We start from the raw sequence: 19,924 nt of genomic DNA on the forward strand, positions 1-19,924 counted from the left end.
GGGAAAGGTTTCTAACCAGGATAGGGAGGTCACAGAAAAAACTACTTTGGCAACTAAGGTCCATCTAGTCAAAGCTAAGGTTTTTCTAGTAGTCATATATGGATGTAAGAGTTGGACTATAAAGAAACTGAGCGCTGAAGAATTGATGCTTTTAAACTACGGTGTTGGAGAAGTCTCTTGAGAGTCCCTTGGACTGCAAGGAGATCAAACCAGTCCATCCTAAAGGAAATCAGTCCTGGGTATTCATTGGAACGACTGATGCTGAAGCTGAAGCTCCAATACTTCGGCCACCTGATGCGAAGAACTGACTCATTAGAAAAGACCCCGATGCTGGGAAAAATTGAAGGCAGGAGGAGAAGCGGATGACAGAGGATGAGATGGTTGGATGGCATCACTGACTCGATGCACATGAGTTTGAGTAAGCTCTGGGAGTTGGTGATGGACAGGGAAACCTGGTGTGCTGCAGTCCACAGGGTCACAAAGAGTCAGACACAATGGAGGGACTGAACTGAACTGAGGGGTCCCCTGCTTTTCAAAAGTTTGCTTTATGCCACTTTGCTTTTATTACACTAAAAACCCACATTATTACCTGTTTTCACTAACTGAAAGAAATCCAAAGAGGAATTTTGCTCTTACAAAAAAATAAAGGCAAAAATAAAAATCAGCATTTGTTTGCGTCAAGGTGTTATAAAGTAGTGCACGTGCCAAGCAGTAAGAGTGGCATCTCTATGCTCCTTCCCCAGGAACTACACGCTACTCAGCAGCTCAGCATCCAGCCAGTACTTTATCTCGATTTATCTTGTGCATCCATTAGGAAGATGTGTCCTTAGGTTAATGCTTCTTCACTTTACACCATGTCAGCTAGGAAAGGTTTCATAGGAACGCTCTACTTTTGAAGCAGGGGAAACCTGTACTTCAATAGCTTCTCACTGGAAAAGACCCTGATGCTGGGAGGGATTGGGGACAGGAGGAGAAGGGGACGGCAGAGGATGAGATGGCTGGATGGCATCACTGACTCGATGCACGTGAGTTTGAGCACCTCCAGGAGTTGGTGATGGACAGGGAGGCCTGGCGTGCTGCAGTCCATGTGGTCACAGAGTCAGACACGACTGAGTGACTGGACTGGACTGAACTGAACTGAACTGAATAGCTTCTCTAATCTCACCCCTTCCTATATTTCCAGACTGAACTGCTTAAAAAAATCCCATTTATCCTGCCACCTCATTTACTCTAAGACCTTCAATAGCTCCTCACTCGCTGCCTGAATCAACTTGAAACTTTTGGCTGGATTTTCTCGCCCTTATATTGACTATGACTTTGATCCCATTACTCCCAGAAAACACCTTTCCATCCAACTCTGCACCTTTCCCACTGCCCCCATAGGTCGTCTCATTCTCCTACCAGAATGACTTCCCCATGGTCAAGCCTTCTTGCCAGCTCTGGTAGCGCCTCGTCTAGGATATTCTATATCACCGTCACAGCCCACACACATTTCCAACTCCTCTGAACTTTAGCTCTCCTGGACTACCCGAACAAATTAACTCTTTTGGTTTTTATTCACATGGTCCAAAATCAAAGGAGGTAGAAAAATAAATATATTGAGAAGTCTCACTCCCACCACTGTCACTCCTGTCTCTGTCCCCATCTAACCATTCTCTACAGGTAACCACATACCACGTTATTCTGTTGTGTGTACTACTTGTGCAACTAAAGTAAAAATGATAGATTAGCTTTTGATTATTTATTTTCTGATATTGACCATTATTTCTCTGGTCTTTCAAAATAAATTGTGACTATCTTAATGACAGGAGCCATGTGTCATGCTTAATGTTAGCTTCTTAATTATGTCATCCTTTATCCTGTTCAGGGCCTTTGCCCATGTGCCCTTTCCCTGGAACACCCTCCTTCATCTGCCAACCTTATCCCTTCGGGCTTGCTTAAATGCTAAGTCCCTTTCACATGTGTTACCGTATCAGCCTATGTTTCTTCTAGCACAAAGTATGTCACAGTTTTTTATAATTACTTGCTTAACTGTCTTCCTATTAGAATTTAAGTTCCATGAAGTCAGGATCATTGCTATTTACCTCTGTACCTCTAGTGCCTGGCGCAGAGTGGATGTACAGTAAATATACTGATAGAAAGATGAATGGATTGCTTCCCAACTATAAATATACTCAAACTCATTGAATTGTACCATTAAAACAGATGAATTTCATGGTATGCAAATTACAGCTCAATAAAACTTTTTTAAGAAAATAATACAATGAAGAACATGTGGAAGGCACTCAACACATGAATATTCTTTGACTAGATTTCATGTAGGACAAAATAGACCATCTGTATTGTTCCCAACTGTCCGCAGAAGTAGCCACACTGAAAGAGATCACAGCTAACACAATGATCTTGGCCCCCTACCCTCACCAACTTCTCTCATGCAACAGGAAATAGCAAGAATCAGGATCAGCAAGAATGATCCATGTATATGTAAAACTGAATCCCTTTGCTATATATCTGAAACTAACACAACATTGTTGATTAACTATACTTCAATATTAAATAAAAAGCTTAAATAGTTATTACAGGATAGTGGTTATATTTCTTAGAGCTGTATAATATATCCTTGTTGCTTATCTTTAAAAAGAGAATGAATCAGAGTTAGAGTGGCCTGGGTAAAAATTCCCTCCTGGGTGAACAGGTATGCCTGTGATCCATTGGGTCTTCTGGGCATCAATGTGAGTCACATGCTGTAAAGTTTTACGACCAAATAAAAAGTGAAGATTTTTGTAGCCAAGTCTGTACCTGACCTGCTTTGTGACTTATTTCAGTGCTATAATTCGGTCCTAGAGGTCAGTGGGTCCAAAGCCATCCCTTGCTTTCTCACAAGGGGTTCACTCCCAAACGTGTCCAGGTATCTGCCTATCATTCTGAAGGTTCTTAAACTTTAACTTGGATCTGAATTCACTGAATATTCACAGATGTAGAAGTCTAAACAGACTGAAAAACTGTTGAAAATAGCCTCTGGCCACATTCCTAGGTGTGAGGATTAATGATGATGGAGGACAGAGAGCCCTGAGTTGGTTTCTAACCTGGAAAACAGAATCTTGGGGAAAGGATGAGCCTGTTAACAGTAAAGATTTCTTGCAGGGCTGGGCGCTAATGCCCTACTTGTGGGCACTGGGCACCTCCAACTTGTAACTGAATGAGAAACTCTTTGGGTTGTTTCTGGCGGATTTGGACAGGCTGAATGCACTTTATATCATAGCCTGGCCTTTTAGGATGCCAAAATCTGTATTCTTCTGTAGGGTCTAAAAGTTCTGAAGAGCCTCTTGACTTCTTCTTTTTCCACCATGCTGGCTTGATCTAACACGTGAGCTTCTGAGAAAACAGTCAGTTCTAGGTTGCAAAAGGAAACAGCTCATCAAGGGGAGAGAACTTACCTCAAACTCTTCCAAGCACTGCCTCCCTTTCTGGCTGGTGGTAAAATTGAGGGGAGGGGTCACCTTGGGAATGGACACTCAAGTTTGAGCCAAGATAACCCCCAAAGCTGAGGACTTTAAAGGAAAGGAGCTGTTACCCGTAACACCAGTACACCCATGTGAGCAACAGCCAGGTGGATCTGCATCCCTTCACCATCACTGGCGGGGTGTGGCCTGATGCCATACATGTCCAGCTTCCTCGCTATGTCCAGTAGCAGAATGTCAGACTCAGCTGGGCTCCTGCCACTGCAAGGGGAAAGAATTTATGAGCCTAATAAAGGCAGCAAGAATGACACCTCCACCCCGAGAGTTCCAAGAGGAACTCAATGTTTTCTTGAGCCTGTGGTGTCAAGAAAGACTCTTGAGAGTCCCTTGGACTGCAAGGAGATCCAACCAGTCCATCCTAAAGGAAATCAGTCCTGAATATTCATTGGAAGGGCTCATGCTGAAGCTGAAGCTCCAATACTCTGGCCACCTGATGCAAAGAACTGACTCATTGGAAAAGACCCCGATGCTGGGAAAAATTGAAGGCAGGAGGAGAAGGGAACAACAGAGGATAAGATGGTTGGATGGTATCACCGACTCAATGGACATGAGTTTGAGCAAGCTCTGGAAGTTGGTGATGGACAGGGAAGCCTGGCGTGCTGCAGTCCTTGGGGTGGAAGAGTTGGGCACGACTGAGCAGCTGAACTGAACTAAAGTGAAGCTTCTCTGACTTAAAAGCTTGCTTTTAAGTGTCTGTCCCTGGCTTCAGTCTTTCCTGCCAGTGGAACAGGTGGAAACAGGTGCCAGTGAGAGAACTTACATGTGCTTCTGATGGAAGTGCACGATCTTGCTCTCTAAATCATCTTGGTTCGGTAAGTACCGGGTTTGTGCCAAGTGTTTCCTATCTGTTTCTTCATGAAAGTCTCCCAGTTCTGCTGCATGACAGAAAAGTGACATTTTTCACATTACCATTGATGAGTTAAGCAACGGAGCACCCAACAGACCCTCTGACTGCCCCCAAACAGCCCTTTCTTGGCGGCCAATGCAGCCCTAAACCTCCCACCACATACTTGATGCATATTTGTTTTGTTTTAGGGAAGAACTAACTGGTTCTTTTTCAAATAAAGCAGTGGGCTTTTATGAAGTCTCAACATAGGAAGTCACAGACACGGTATAGGTCTTAGAGGCTCCAGGATCATAGATGAATGTTATTTTCTTCTCCCACATTCTGTTTATGATCTCTTCTATTCTTGATCAGTCCCTGTTGTGAGTTGAATTGTGTCCTCCCTTTCAAAGTCGTATGTTGAAGTCCTAAACCCCCAGTACCTCGGAATATGACTGTGTTTAAAGACAGGGTATATAAAGGAATTATTATGTTAAAATGGGGCAGTAGAGTGGGCCCTAACCCAATTTGACTGGTGTCCTTCTGAGAAGAGGGAATTTGGACACACAGCCAGACACCAAGAATGCAGGTACAAGAGGAAGGACTTCGTGAGGATGCGTCAGGAAGGCAGCCATCTGCAAGCCAAGGTGGGAGGCCTCCAAAGAAACTAAAACTGCTGACTCTTCAATCTTTGATGTCTAGCCTCCAGGACTGTGAGAAAATACATTTCTGTCATTTAAGTCGCCTAGTCTGTTGTTGTTTGTTATGGTAACCCTAGCAAACTAAGACAGCCGCCTAACCTCACTCTGCACTGATCAGACATTATTAAGAAAGGAGACTATAAATGCCAACTACAATGTAAGCCAGCCACAGCCATTCATCACTCTGTACATTGGGAATCTAGTAAAACCCCACTGTGTGGAATCCCCAGTAGGTGAATCATTCTGGAAATCATTCTTGTTTTTCCAAATCACTGGAAGTTTATTCCTGGTCATAACATTCTGTTCTAAATGTATCCAACTTATTGTTATAAATGTCTATTATAACACTATGCCTACAAATGCAACTGAGGCAGATATTTACTGCCCCTACAATAAATGGCTTGACATTGTTGTTTATTTATTTATTGGCTGCACCACGCAGCATGTGGGATCTTAGTTCCCTGATCAGGGATTGAACCCATGCCCCCTGCAGTGGAAGCCCAGAGTCTTAACCACAGGACCTCCAGAGAAGTCTCCTGTTTTGGTTTTTGAATTCTTACACGTTATTTATTTAATTTTTAGGCCTTTCCACTCTCTGTCAGAGCCATAAGAATCACTTCCTTGTCACTGACTTCCCCTGAAGAAGTCTCTACTTGGTTCCAAATAATGACTTCTAATCTACCATAAAATAGGAACCCAAAACAGTTTTTACAATTAAAATTCACATTTTAAATGAAAAAAAAAGCTAATCCAGATATACAAACCTATTAGGATTTTATGAACTATAAGAATAAATAGACTGTCCATGGAATAATGTGGTGCTCTCCTATTGAGTAAAATTCATGGACATGGGGCATCAATTTTGAGTACTAGAAAGTTATTTTTCTTTTGTCTTGGTTTTCTATTGTGTTTTAGACAGATGGCATGCTCATTTTTAGACAGATGAGGCATGCTTGTATATTTAAAAAACCACATTAGAATGAAAATCTCTATATAACAAGCTTTTTTTAAAAGACGAAATCAATGGCTCTTTCACCTATTTCTGTTTTGCCCACATTGAAAAATGTACGAATCGCGTTCAAATTTAATCAGGCCCACTCATATGGTTTCACCAGTTAATTCTATCACATATTCAAATAAGATACAAATACCAATTTTTCAGATTCTTCCAGAAAATAGATTGAGGAACACTTACCAATTCGTTCATGGGCCAGTATTACTCTGATACGAACACCAGACACAGACATCACAAGAAAACTGCAGATTAATATCTCTCATGATTACAGAGGGAAAAAATCCTCAACAAGATACTAGTCAACTGAATCCAGCAACATATAAAAAGAATTATACATCATGAGTAAGTGGGATTTATTCTAGGAGTGAAAGATCAGTTCAACGTGTGAAGGTTAATTAATGTAACATGCTATGTTAACAGAATAAAGGACCAAAAAAACTCATTATCAGCTCAATAGATACAGCAAAATCCAATATCAATTCATGATAAAAAACATTCAACAAACAAAAAACTGAAGAAAACGTCTTCAACCTGACCAAGTTATTCATGGAAAGCCTACAGCTAACATCACAATTATACTAACTGGTAAGAAACAGTGCTTCCCCCTAAAACCAGGAAAAAGACAAAAATATCTGCTCTTGCCACTTCTGTCCAACATTCTACCAGTGATTCTAGTCAGTGCAATCACACAAGAAGAAGAATATAAAGAATTTTCACTGAAAAAGAAGAGATAAAACTGTCTTTCCTTGTAATCAACATGGTCGTATGTTTAAAAAATCCTAAGGTATCTACAAAAAGCTACTAGAAGTAATAGATGAGTTCAGCAAGGTAGCAAGATAGAAGCTCAATATACAAAGTTTTTGGATTTGTATGTATTGGCAAAGCACAAGGAAGAAAGAAAACTAGAAAAACAATTCCATTTACAATTGTACATAAAGAATAAAAGACCAATAAATTTAACAAAAGATGTGTAAAACTTGTGGGCTGAAAATTACAAAACATTGCTGAAATGTTTCAAAGGTCTATATAAATGGAGAAACATCAGATTCAAGGATTAGAAGACTCAATATTTATAAGATGGTAATTCTGTCAAAACTGATCTATAAATTCAGTGTAAGTCCCACCAAATTTGGGGGTAGAAACAAGTAATCTTGAAATGAACATGGAAATGCACAGGATGCAAAACAACTGAAACAATGTGGAAAAAGAACAAAGCTGGAGAATATATACTTCTCTATTTCAAAGCTGATACAAAGCTACAGTAAATGATAGAGTGTGCTAATGGCATAAGCACACATAGATCAATGGAATGTAGTTGAGAATCTAGAAATAAGCCCTTACATTTATGGCCAGTTGTTGTTTTTACAAAGATGACAAGATAATTCAATGCGGAAATAATTGTGTTTTCAACAAATAGGAGAAATGGACATCCTCAAGCAAAAAAAAAAAAAATGAAGTTGAATTCCTACCTCATAATCATATGCCATACAAACATACAAAAAAATTCAAAATGGATCATAGGCCTAAACCCAAGGGATAAACCTAAAACAGTTCTAGAAGAAAACTGAGAGAAAAGTTCTTTTGATTTTAGGTTAGACAAAAAGTTCTTAAATAAAACACCAAAAAACATGATGGACTAAAACATCTTAAGACAGTGAAAGCCCACCAAAATTAAAAACTCTCACACTCCAAAAGACAGAATTAAAGAAATTAGGAGTTGGGAGGAGGGATGGATAACTGGGAAGTATGAGATTACGCTTACTCCTTGGAAGAATAGTTATGACCAACCCAGACAGCATATTGAAAAGCAGAGATATTACTTTGCCAACAAAGTTCCTCTAGTCAAGGCTATCGTTTTTCCAGTAGTCATGGATGGATGTGAGAGTTGGACTGTGAAGAAAGCTGAGTGCCGAAGAATTGATGCTTTTGAACTGTGGTGTTAGAGAAGACTCTTGAGAGTCCCTTGGACTGCAAGGAGGTCCAACCAGTCCATTCTGAAGGAGATCAGTCCTGGGTGTTCATTGGAAGGACTGATGCTAAAGCTGAAGCTCCAGTACTTTGGCCACCTCATGCGAAGAGTTGACTCATTGGATAAGACTCTGATGCTGGGAGGGATTGGGGGCAGGAGGAGAAGGGGACAACAGAGGATGAGATGGCTGGATGGCATCACTGACTCAATGGACGTGAGTCTGAGAGAACTCCGGGAGTTGGTGATGGACAGGGAGGCCTGGCGTGCTGCAATTCATGGGGTCGCAAAGAGTCAGACACGACTGAGCGACTGAAATGAACTGAACTTCCATTTATATATATATAGATATAGATATATAAAAGATAAACAACAAGGACCTACTTAAAGCACAGGGAACTATATTCAATATCTTATAGTAACTTAGAAAATAATCTGAACAAGTATTTATATGAGTATATATCTATATGTATATATATCTATATATATAGTACATATATATGTATATATGTGAACAGCTGACTCATTGGAAAAGACCCTGATGCTGGGAAGGGTTGAAAGCAAAAGGAGAAGAAGGCAGCAGAGGATGAGATGGTTGGATGGCATCACCAACTCAATGGACATGAACTTGGGCAAACTCTAGGAGATAGTAAGGGACAGGGAGGCCTGGCATGCCGCAGTCCATGGGGTCGCAAAAAGCTAGATAGGACTTAGCAACTCAACAACAACAACGTATATCTGAATCACTTTGCTGTGCACCTGAAAGTAACACAGCATTATAAATCAACTATACTTCAATTTAAAAAAAGAAGCTGCCACCAGTGGCTGGTGCCCTTGGTCATGGGGTTTTTGTTGGCTCTAAGGCTGCAGCATTGATAATGAATTTACTTCAGGTTGTGCACGACCACTGGGTACATATACTTGTCCCTATGGAATTTGTCTTTGGATGTTATGTAGACAAAAATAATGATGAAAAGCTAACTTGCCTTCCAGAACAGGAGTCTGTTATATAAAAAGACATTGAAACCCAATGAAGGAGTCACCCGGAAGCAAAGGCTGTGGCTGAATCACAAAATGTTCACAGTTTTTAAATTGTTAGAGAAATAAAAACACATTCATTATTTTAAAAAAGAGAGAGAGAGAGAAAATGCACTTGCATACACAAAGAAAATGAAGTCAAGCCACAGATTGGAAGAAAGTTTCACAAATTACATAGCTCATAAAGGATTTTTATAAGAATATATAAACATATCTTAAAGTCCAATAAGATAACATATTTTAAAATTGGCAAAAGATACCAAAGAAAACATAGGCAGGGTTAACAAAACAGATGAGAAGGTACTCAATATTAACAGTCATTATGCACGCATGCTCAGGTACTAAGTCATGTCTGCCTCTTTGCGACTCCATGGACTGTAGCGCACCAGGCTCCTCTGACCATGCATGGGATTCTCAGGCAAGAGTACTGGAGTGGATTGCCATGCCTTCCTCCAGAGGATATTCCCTGTCCAGGGATCAAACCCACGTCTCTTATGTCTCCTGCATTGGTAGGTGGATTCTTTACCACTAGCGCCACCTGGCGGAGAAGGCAATGGCACCCCACTCCAGTACCCTTGCCTGGAAAATCCCATGGACGGAGGAGCCTGGTAGGCTGCAGTCCATGGGGTCGCTAAGACTGGAACACTGAGCGACTTCACTTTCACTTTTCACTTTCATGCATTGGAGAAGGAAATGGCAACCCACTCCAGTGTTCTTGTCTGGAGAATCCCAGGGACGGGGGAGCCTGGTGGGCTGCCGTCTATGTCTATGGGGTCGCACAGAGTCGGACACGACTGAAGCGACTTCAGCAGCAGCAGGGATCGCAGCGCCACCTGGGAAGCCCTAAATTTACCTTGAGTGAGTGAGTGAAGTCGCTCAGTCGTGTCCGACTCTTTGTGACCACGTGTACTGTAGCCCACCAGGCTCCTCCGTCCATGGGATTCTCCAGGCAAGAGTACTGGAGTGGGTTGCCATTTCCTTCTCCAGGGGATCTTCCCAACCCAGGGATCAAACCCAGGTCTCCCACATTGTAGGCAGACGCTTTAACCTCTGAGCCACCAGGGAAGCCCAGAAAATTTACCTTCAGATGAGACAATTACATTCTTAGGAATCTGCCCAAGAGAAATGAACAAACATGTCCACACAAAGACATGTACATGAATATTCATAAATATTATTCATAATAGCTTAACTGGAAACAGTCCAGACATCCCTGACCAGGGATAAACAAAATGTGGTACACCCATCAAATGGAATACTACTCAGCAGTAGAAAGGAACAGACTGCTGTGATTCATGTTAGAACATGCATGAATGTCAAAAACATTATGCTTGTTAAGAAAAGCCCAATGCCGAAGACCACATATTTTATCATTGTGATTCCATGAAATGTCCAGAAAAGGCAAATCCACAGAAACAGAAAATCAATTAGTGGTTGCTGGGTGAGCATGGGCAAATGGTCATGAGAGATCTCTTTTGGCATGATGGAAATGTTTGAAAACTGAGTTGTGGTAAAGGTTGCACAACTCTGTAAATTTACACAAAAAAAAAACGTTGAGTTATAGGCTTCCAAACGAGTGAATTTTATGGTATGCAAATTATACCACAATTGAGCTGTTTTTAAAAAATAAATTAGACACACACACACATCACACACCAATCTTTCTGAATATTAAGCACAAGCCCTATGCTGACTCTAAGGAAAACATAGAACACATAAGACCATGCTTGTTTTTCTCTTGACAATCTAGGAAGAGACCTATGACATACAAATAGGTAAATAGCATTAATGATAGAAGGCAGCACAGAGCATCCGCACCTTCACTGTGAGCATGCTGGTCCAAACTACCATCCTCTCTCTGTCCTGCCATCGCCTGTTATCTAGTCTCCCCACTTCTACCATCCTTCATAAGGTCTATTTTCTCTCTTCTTTCAATTGAATAAATTTGACTATAACATTGGGTTACTTTGATGCACTTATAGGTGGCAATATGATTGCTGTTGTAGCGATATTCATCACATTACATAATTATAATACACTATTACAGTCTACATTCATTATACTTTACATTAGATCACTATGGCTTATTTATGACTTGCTACAAGTTTCTGTTTTCACCACTGCAGCCAGCATGATGTAGTTCAAACCTAATTCAGATCATTTCACTCCTCTGCTTCAAATGCTCTAATGGCTTCCCATCACATTTAGAGTCATATCGTATGTCTTGAATATGCTTTTTAAAAGATTTTATTTTTATATACTTATTTGCCTACACTGGGTCTCAGTTGCAGCATGCAGGATCTTTAGTTGCAGCATGTGGGATCTAGTTTTCTGACCAGGGATCGAACCCGGGCCCCCTGCGTTGGGAGCGCAGTGTCTTAGCCACTGGACTGCTAGGGAAGTCGATTTTAATACACTTTTAAGACTCTCCATGATTACTGTCTCTCTTTTTCCCTCAGTTCCAGCCAGCCATAAAGCCTACTTAATATGTCTTGTATATTCCCGGCATGTTCCCCTCTCAGGCCCTTTGCACTGGATGCTCTCTGCCTGAAACTCTCTTCCACCCAATTTCTGCATGGCTTGGTCTTTTCCTTCCTCCAGGTCTTTGTTCAGCTGTTACCTTCACAGTGAAGCCTAACCTGACCACCTTTTTAAAAAATTCAGTACCTGCCCCTTGAATTTCCTTCGCTCCCTTCCATATTTCATGGCCTCCGGTGTACTTATCACCGACAAACATATTAATACATTATATATTTCCTTATTTTGGTCTGATTGTCTTCCACTGCCAAAATGTGAGCTACATGAAAGCAAGGATTTTTGTCGTTTATTTCACTGCTATGTCCCCTGTGCCTATAGTAGTACCTGGAAGGTGGTAGGTACTCAATAAATTTTTGCTGAATGAATGACAAAGAAGAGTTACTAAGGGTATTCATAAATGGAAGGCTTGTTTGGAATGCACAAACTGTGTTTAGGAGGAAGTCTGGCTAGAGCCAGAGGGGTGTGTAAGAGAGATTTAAGCAGATGACAAGGTCAGAATGTGGAGGCCCTTGAATGCCTGGGACATAAATATTAAAGAAGCAAATGAATGAGCAGCTTGGTTGGGTTCTGCACACTGTCTCAGCATCCAGTGAAATAATCTGACCTGCATGGATTGTGAAGAGCTGACTCCTTGAAACTTCAGCTTTTTTCTGTGTAAAGAGCTTCTATTGGCAAACAAAATGCCCTCTAGAAAGCCTGAAGTGCTCTGCGCTGTGCCTGAAATGGCCACTAGGGAGTGCTCAAATCCATAAGGCTGAACCATTAAGAATGAAATTGGGCTCCCCCATCAAAGGCTGTCTGGGGAGCCCCAATCTTCTGACTGCTGATTTAGCAGGCGGATAAAGTAGAGAAGGATAAGTCTTCCAATACTGTTTTCTCCATTTGCCATACCCCATCTCCCGACCCCACCCCAAGCACAATATTGGACATGGAGTTAGTGTCCTTGGCATTCAAGGCCCTTCAAAATGATGCCTAGTTTTTGGCCACCTCCCTTAATCAGACCCTATGCTCGAGCTGTACTTAAGCTGTATCCTCTGTATATACTTCCTTCTTGTACCATCACTGGCCCCCCCTTTTTTTTTTTTGCTTTTTTCTCTGCTTATCATTACATATCCAATTCCTATGCATCCCTTTAAAGCGCAGCACAGAAGCCACCTCCTCCATAAGCCTTCTCTGATTAACTATTGCTCTCACTGTTCACTGCCTTCCTGAGATCCTGGGCTGTCACTCTATCTCAGTTACGAGTCACTTGGTAAACAATGACTCAGACACTGTCTCTATCCAAGCCCTTTACCCTGGAGTTCCCACTGAAGTCAGAAATTGACCATTTCTGGACTGTCAGGGAGGCAATGGATAGAGGTCAAAAAAATGAAACCAAAAAGATGAAGTTATGATCCTGCAGGAATAGGAAGGAACAGCCTATTCTCCTTTGAACAAATATTATAGATTATACACATGAAATTAATCATAATGATTATTTCCAGCTGCCTCAACCCTACCCTTGGGGATGAGGAACAGGCTGACCTGCCCAGCTTCACCCCCTCCCAGGCAAGGCCCCGCTGTTCCCTGGGTCTCCTTTTCCCTGTCTTCCTTACTTAGCCTCGTCCACCAGCTTGGCTGCTAGGATATGGGGAACTCTAATAGACGCCTGGGGCCTTTTTCCCTTTTAGCCTCTCTCCACCTGCGCTTTGTTCTCTGGAATCATGATAAAGAGCAACACGGAAATCACATTAAATGTGACAATGTGCCACAGAAAGCACGTACCACAAATGGCTCCTGGGGGAAGCAGAAGGAGTAGGGGGCCTGCCTAGCAAGTCCCTGCCTGGATTAGTCCAGACCAGCTCCTGGTGAGCAAGCTGAGGGCAGTGGGAGGGCAAGGTTAAACGGAGATAGAAGGAAAGCAGCATTTACTTTTAATCTACATAAGCACTCTGTGAGAAGGCATTCTTGTCACTATTTTAAAGACTAGGGAACTCAGGCAGAGACAGACAAGGGTACTTCACTCCAGGCTACAACAGTTAGAATGCAGAAATAGGATTTGCATCCAAATCTCAATGACTACAGTGACCAGCCCCTTTCTACTGCACCATGTCATTTCCATCTATCTCATTCCTGCTTTGTCTCCTCCACAGAAAGGTCCCAGCACAATGGTGGGGACGCTGAGGGTGCTCAGCTCCTTTGCTGGGTTCTCTAGCTGACTGATAGGCCCCAAAGCCGACATTTGCTACTTACATTGTAAGATGTGGGACACCATCAACGCTGTACAGTTGTCACTGCATGGCAGCCTTCCCAGAGCCAAATCCTTCTTTATTTGAAGAGTAAAAAGGTACCTGCAAAGAAGTGGGGGGACATCTCTTGAGAAAGAAACAGGAACAAGACAGAAGCATTTCCCTTCGCCCAGACCCAAGATGTTTCAAGAAAGACACGGTGCCCCCAGTCAGGGAGATGCTGTTGGGGGTGGTGAGTAAGGCATAGGCTTCGCTTCAGCCCCTAACCAGCAGCTAGACCACGACTCGGCTGAGCCAGCGCTTTGGCAGGCCTTACAGCCGTTAGGAATCACCCTGGCCAAGTCCTCCCGCCAACTCAAGGGAGTTGGCCAGCCATCCTCTGGTGGTTTCTGCCACGTAGCAAAGCCACATACCCCGCCAGAGAGAAAGGGAGATTCAGCAAGAATACGCCTGTGCAGGAGGCCAGGGCTGCTCTGTTCACAAAATGCTCTCCCGTCCTCACTATGGTAACAACTTAGAAAGTTGGCATCATCACCCCGTGTTCCAATTATGGAAAGACAGAGGTTAGGTGATGTTGGCAAAATCCTATCACCCTGAAAGAGTGAAACTGTGGGCAGATCTCAGGTCTGCCATCCAGTTTAGGCTGGCTCCTACCCAAAAGACGGTGTTTCAGAAATCAACTTGAGGACATGCTTCTGCCCCTTCACGTGGACCCCCGTCTCTGTATCACCAGGGCCCAGCCCAGCCCTTTGCACAGAGCAGGTATGGAATTATTGTGTCCCAAATGGAGTGAAGCCAGACTGCCCTTTTCCCCAGCTTTAATCATTCGTGCTAAGTCTCTTCAGTCGTGTCTGACTCTTTGTGACCCCATGGACTGTAGCCTGCCAAGCTCCTCTGTCAATGGGATTTCCCAGCAAGAATACTGGAGTGGATTATCGTGCCCTCCTCCAGGGGATCTTTCTGACCCAGGGATTGAATCTGTGGCTCTTGCATCTCATGCACTGGCACTCTTCACCACTAGCGCCACCTGGGAAGCCCCCTACTGATAATCAGGGACCCAGAAAGTGCATGTTGGCATCCAGAGCTTTGCCGAACAGGCAAAGAGCATTTGTTCCATACTTTCAAGCCCTTATCAAAGGCAATCTACTTTCAAAAAGATGTGTATAATTAAGATTCTACTGCTGACTGTGTCCCTTCTTGGTCCAAAACTGTTTCCAATATTTTATTTTAGACATTAAAACATTTATTGAGTATCTACTGCATGCATTTCCCTATATAAGATGTGATTGATAATTTTCTAAATAACATTCTAGCTAGATGTTTTAAAACCAGTTAAGACTTGAAGGCAATGTGGTGAATCAAAATTAACTACAGGTGGTAGATGAAAATACAGACTGGGAGAAAACAGATAAATTAGTAGATGGTTATTCACTTCACAAAAGGGTTCATTATGAAAGTGAAAAGTGATGCTCCCCTAAAGGAGTAGAAATGATTCAATTAGAAAAGTTATATTTGAATGCCACTCTGAGAAACTCAGGTATTGGCCTCAAACAAAGCTTCCTTGTAAAGTCAACTACAGTGAAGTATTCTCAAATGGACCAATGGGGAAAAAATAAAGGAAGTCTAAACTTTGCCATTGCCTGCTTTCAAATATAGATGTAAATGAGAATAATCAGCCTCAATTGCTAAAAGGGAAGTGAATTTCATTTTACTCCTAACAAGAAAGTAAACTTCTCATTTGACACATTCCTTGCTGTTAAGGAGGCAGCTGCCTGCTGCAAATACCAAATCCTTCCTCTGAACAGCTGATGAATCATTTATCATCACATTGATTCTCTCACTCTCTTTTTTTTCCAAGAAAAAGTTTATCTCCATCAGAATTGGTTACAATTTGAGACTGGACTGAAATGGGTGAGCAAAGGCAAACTGATAGAGATACCAAGTTATGTGGGAAAGGGGCCTAAAACTCACAAATTTGGAGAGGATTTAGAGAGAGAGACTGATATGTGAAAAGATTGACTTCTACAAAGACCCCTCAGAAAAGAAGCTCCCTGTACAAGAGAGGTAAAGAAAAACTGGCCATGAATGATGTTGGGGAATATTTCAGGTGAAATACCCTCTAACATCCCATGACCTTGGTCAAGTCACTCTAGTCCCCAGGACCCGTTTCCTTATATCCCTTTTATGTGTAAAAGTCTGGAGTCTAAAGTGTAGAAAGCAGAGTAAGGTTTAGGAGAGTGTTTCCCTGGTGGCTCAGATGGTAAAGAATCTGCCGGCAATGCAGGAGACCCAGGTTTGATCCCTGGGTCAGGACGGTCCTTTGGAGAAGGACATGTCAACCCATTCCAGTATTTTTCCCTGGAGAATTCCACAGACAGAGGAGCCTGGAGAGCCACAGTCCATGGGGTCACAAAAAGCTGGACACAACCTAGCAAGTGACACTTTCATTTTTTTTTCTATGTTGACAAGGTGTTTTCGAAGAAGTAAGTTTACATTGTCATTTTAAAGGGCATTTTTACAAATATAAAAATACTTTAACATTTCATGGGGCTTCCCTGGTAGCTCAGATGGTAAAGCGTCTGCCTCCAATGCAGGAGACCCGGGTTCGATCCCTGGGTCAGGAAGATCCCCTGGAGAAGGAAATGGCAACCCACTCCAGTACTCTTGCGTGGAAAATCCCATGGACTGAGGAGCCTGGTAGGCTACAGTCCATGGGGTCACAAAGAGTCGGACACGACTGAGCTACTTCAACTCAACTCACTTAACATTTCATACTTTATACCTTTTAAATTTTTACAAGTATACAAATATTTTACTTGTATAAAATTAATAATAGCAATTATTAATATTATACTTGAATGTCAATCATTTATAATTAAATTGTACAAAATAAATAATTTATTACAATTTATTTTTATATTTTTACTTTTCTACTTTAGAAAGGTTTTGTGAGTCATTATCACTTCCTACCTATGGGATACACACACACACACACACACACACACACACACGCACACCCATTTTCAATATGCAGGGAACTTAGCTGGCATCATACTTGTGCTGTCAAGCTGCCCTCTGATTGGAACACAGACGCAATGAAGGCAAACACTCTTACTGTTGTAGCACTTAATGGCATATCCCCCAAGTGGGCACCCAGGCTGGTTACCACTTTTAGAACACCACCCCTCCTTCTCCCTCAAGTCCCTAACCTTTAAAAGATTAACACTTTGGGGACCAGCCAGGCCCTCCTGCTCACCAACTCCTCACCATCTCCCAGAAAGAGACTGTGATCCAAGCCTTCCAAAGAAGGCTAGAAGCCTGGTCCCTGATAAAAGGATAATGATTAAATAACATCATGCATCATACAAGTACTATACCTTGTAAGCTCTTCTCGCAGATGTCCAGGGTCCACTGGGAAAAATTTCACCATAAATTTGAAAACAACTTCCTTAGGATCTTAAAACACAATATCTCCATAAGTTTTATTTCAACAGTTACATGTCTTCAGAAACACACACTCACACACACACACAGACACTCCCCTCTCCCCGCCCCTCCTCTCTTCATCACTTCTTTCCACGGACTTTTCATTGAAATTTCAAGTTTTCACATTTGTGAAATGCTGCTATTTCTGGACGGTGCCTCTATGTGGACAGCATTGGGAAAGTCCTCGTGCCCCTCTTCCTAAACCCCCTCTTTCTCTGAGTTTCTTTTTGTAAAAACGTGCCCCGTTTGGGGCCTACTATGTCCTCTCTTAAGAAGTGTTGCATTTAGCTGGAGAGGGTGTGGAGAAAAGGGAACCCTCCTACACTGTTGGTGGGAATGCAAACTAGTACAGCCACTTTGGAGAACAATGTGGAGATTCCTTAAAAAACTGGAAATAGAACTGCCTTATGACCCAGCAATCCCACTGCTGGGCATACACACCGAGGAATTGAAAGAGACACGTGTACCTCAACGTTCATCGCAGCACTGTTTATAATAGCCAGGACATGGAAGCAACCTAGATGTCCATCAGCAGATGAATGGATAAGAAAGCTGTGGTACATATACACAATGGAGTATTACTCAACCATGAAAAAGAACACATTTGAATCAGTTCTAATGAGGTGGATGAAACTGGAGCCTATTATACAGAGTGAAGTAAGCCAGAAAGAAAAACACCAATACAGCATACTAATGCATATATATGGAATTTAGAAAGATGGTAATGATAACCCTGTATGCAAGACAGCAAAAGAGACACAGATGTATAGAACAATCTTTTGTACTCTGTGGGAGAGGGAGAGGGTGGGATGATTTGGGAGAATGGCATTGAAACATGTATAATATCATATAAGAAACTAATCGCCAGTCCAGGTTTGATGCATGACACTGGATGCTTGGGGCTGGTGCACTGGGATGACCCAGAGGGATGGTATGGGGAGGGAGGTGGGAAGGGGGGTTCAGGATGGGGAACACGTGTACACCCGTTGCAGATTCATGTTGATGTATGGCAAAACCAATACAATATTGTAAAGTAATTAGCCTCCAATTAAAATAAATAAATTTAAATTAAAAAAAAAAAGAAGTGTTGCATTTAGAAAAATATACCACTTGCTACATGGGATTCTGCATTCCTGGCTGAGAGAAGGGCCCCACTGTAGAGGCAGGTGAATTTCAGCTGGCTCAAAGATTCTTAAAGGGAACTAGCAGTAGGGACTGAGACCTCTGTGTATCATAAAATCTACATTAAGAAAACATCTTGGGGAATTGGGATTGACAAGTACATGCTGCTATACGTAACAGATAAGCACCAAGGACCTACTGCAAAATTAATTACTTTAAAAATCCGTATCTGCTTGCCTTCACTCCTACTTGCATTTGAAAATAAGAAATTTTTTGCATCAAAAGCAAGTGTACACATGCAGCATTAACACCATTCATTCAGTAAATATCTGTTGAGTGTCTGTTGTATGCTAAGCATTGTACTAGCAGGTCCTGGAAATAAAAATACAATTAAGCATTCAAAGGCTGGTAGAAGAGGCGGACTTCTAGACTGACAAATACAGCAGCACAAAGTGGTGCTTTATAACACTTTATAAGCCCAAGAGGGAGAAAAGAGTTTGGAGGAAGTCAAGGAAGGCTTCCTGGAGGAGCTGACACCTCAGTAGGGCCACCAGATTTAGCAGATAAAAAGACAGGATTCTCAGTTAAATTTGAATTTCAGATACACAATGATTGCATGGGACATACTTACACCAAGATTAGTCTTCGTTGATCTGAAATTGTAATTTAGTTGGGCATCTTCTATTTTATCTGGGAAGCCTACACCTGAGGCTAGTTTTGTGAAAGTCAGGAGAGGTAGGAGCATGAAGTGGTCAGAGGCAGAGGTAAAGGCTGAAAAGCCGGTCAGAATTCAGTGCTTTGTGGATCATGCAAAAGGGTTTGGACTTTATTCCAAGGGCCATAGGGAGTCATGGAAACATTTTAAGCAGGAGAGTGATGCGGTAAGGTTTCTATTTGCAATAGTTCCTTTGGGAGCAGTGCACAAGATGGACTGTGGGGGTGAGGTGGGGGAGTCAGTTGGGAAGCTGTTGGAATCATGTGACAGGTTATCATCATACAGTGCATGCTAAGTCACTTCAGTCATGTCTGATTCTTTGCGACCCCATGGACTATATAGCCCACCATGCTCCTCTCTTCATGGAATTGTCAAAGCAAAAGTGCTGGAGTGGGTTGCCACTCCCTTCTCCAGGGGATCTTCCTGACTCAGGGATTGAACCCACGTCTCTTACATCCCCTGCATTGGCAGGCGTGTTCTTTACTACTAGCACCACCTGGGAAGACCCACATCGTACAGTGGGAAGCACCAACATGCAGAGAGCAGGCAGGGGAAGACACACAAAGACAGCTTTCCTCAAAGTGTGGACTGAAATGAACCTGCAAGCAGAAACACCTATGGAGGTTGTTAAAAATGCAGATTGCTGGCCCCCAACGCAGGGGTGAGGCCCAGGAATCTACATTTTAATAAGACCCTGCCTGCCCCACCTCACAGTGATCCTAATACACAGTGAAATTTGAGAACCACCACACTAGATTGTAACATATGGGG

At 42.3% G+C, this 19,924-nt stretch overlaps 1 protein-coding gene and 1 non-coding gene across 2 annotated transcripts in view; one reads left to right on the top strand and one right to left on the bottom strand.

The window, feature by feature from the left end:
- Window positions 1–19,924, bottom strand: part of FRMD7 (FERM domain containing 7) — a 61,573-nt gene that overhangs the window by 5,780 nt on the left and 35,869 nt on the right. Inside the window, exons 4-7 of the mRNA XM_068963121.1 lie at window positions 17,208–17,286; window positions 13,835–13,932; window positions 4,282–4,396; window positions 3,575–3,722 (exon numbers count right to left, since the gene is read on the bottom strand). Of these exons, the coding sequence (XP_068819222.1) occupies window positions 3,575–3,722; window positions 4,282–4,396; window positions 13,835–13,932; window positions 17,208–17,286 (440 nt within the window). The remainder of the gene's footprint in view (window positions 1–3,574; window positions 3,723–4,281; window positions 4,397–13,834; window positions 13,933–17,207; window positions 17,287–19,924) is intronic.
- On the top strand, window positions 16,383–16,455 carry TRNAW-CCA (transfer RNA tryptophan (anticodon CCA)). The gene has a single exon. It is a non-coding gene; the product is annotated as a tRNA-Trp (tRNA).

This window comes from Capricornis sumatraensis, chromosome X, assembly GCF_032405125.1.
Source record: "Capricornis sumatraensis isolate serow.1 chromosome X, serow.2, whole genome shotgun sequence".
In the NCBI taxonomy this organism is placed as follows: domain Eukaryota; kingdom Metazoa; phylum Chordata; class Mammalia; order Artiodactyla; family Bovidae; genus Capricornis; species Capricornis sumatraensis.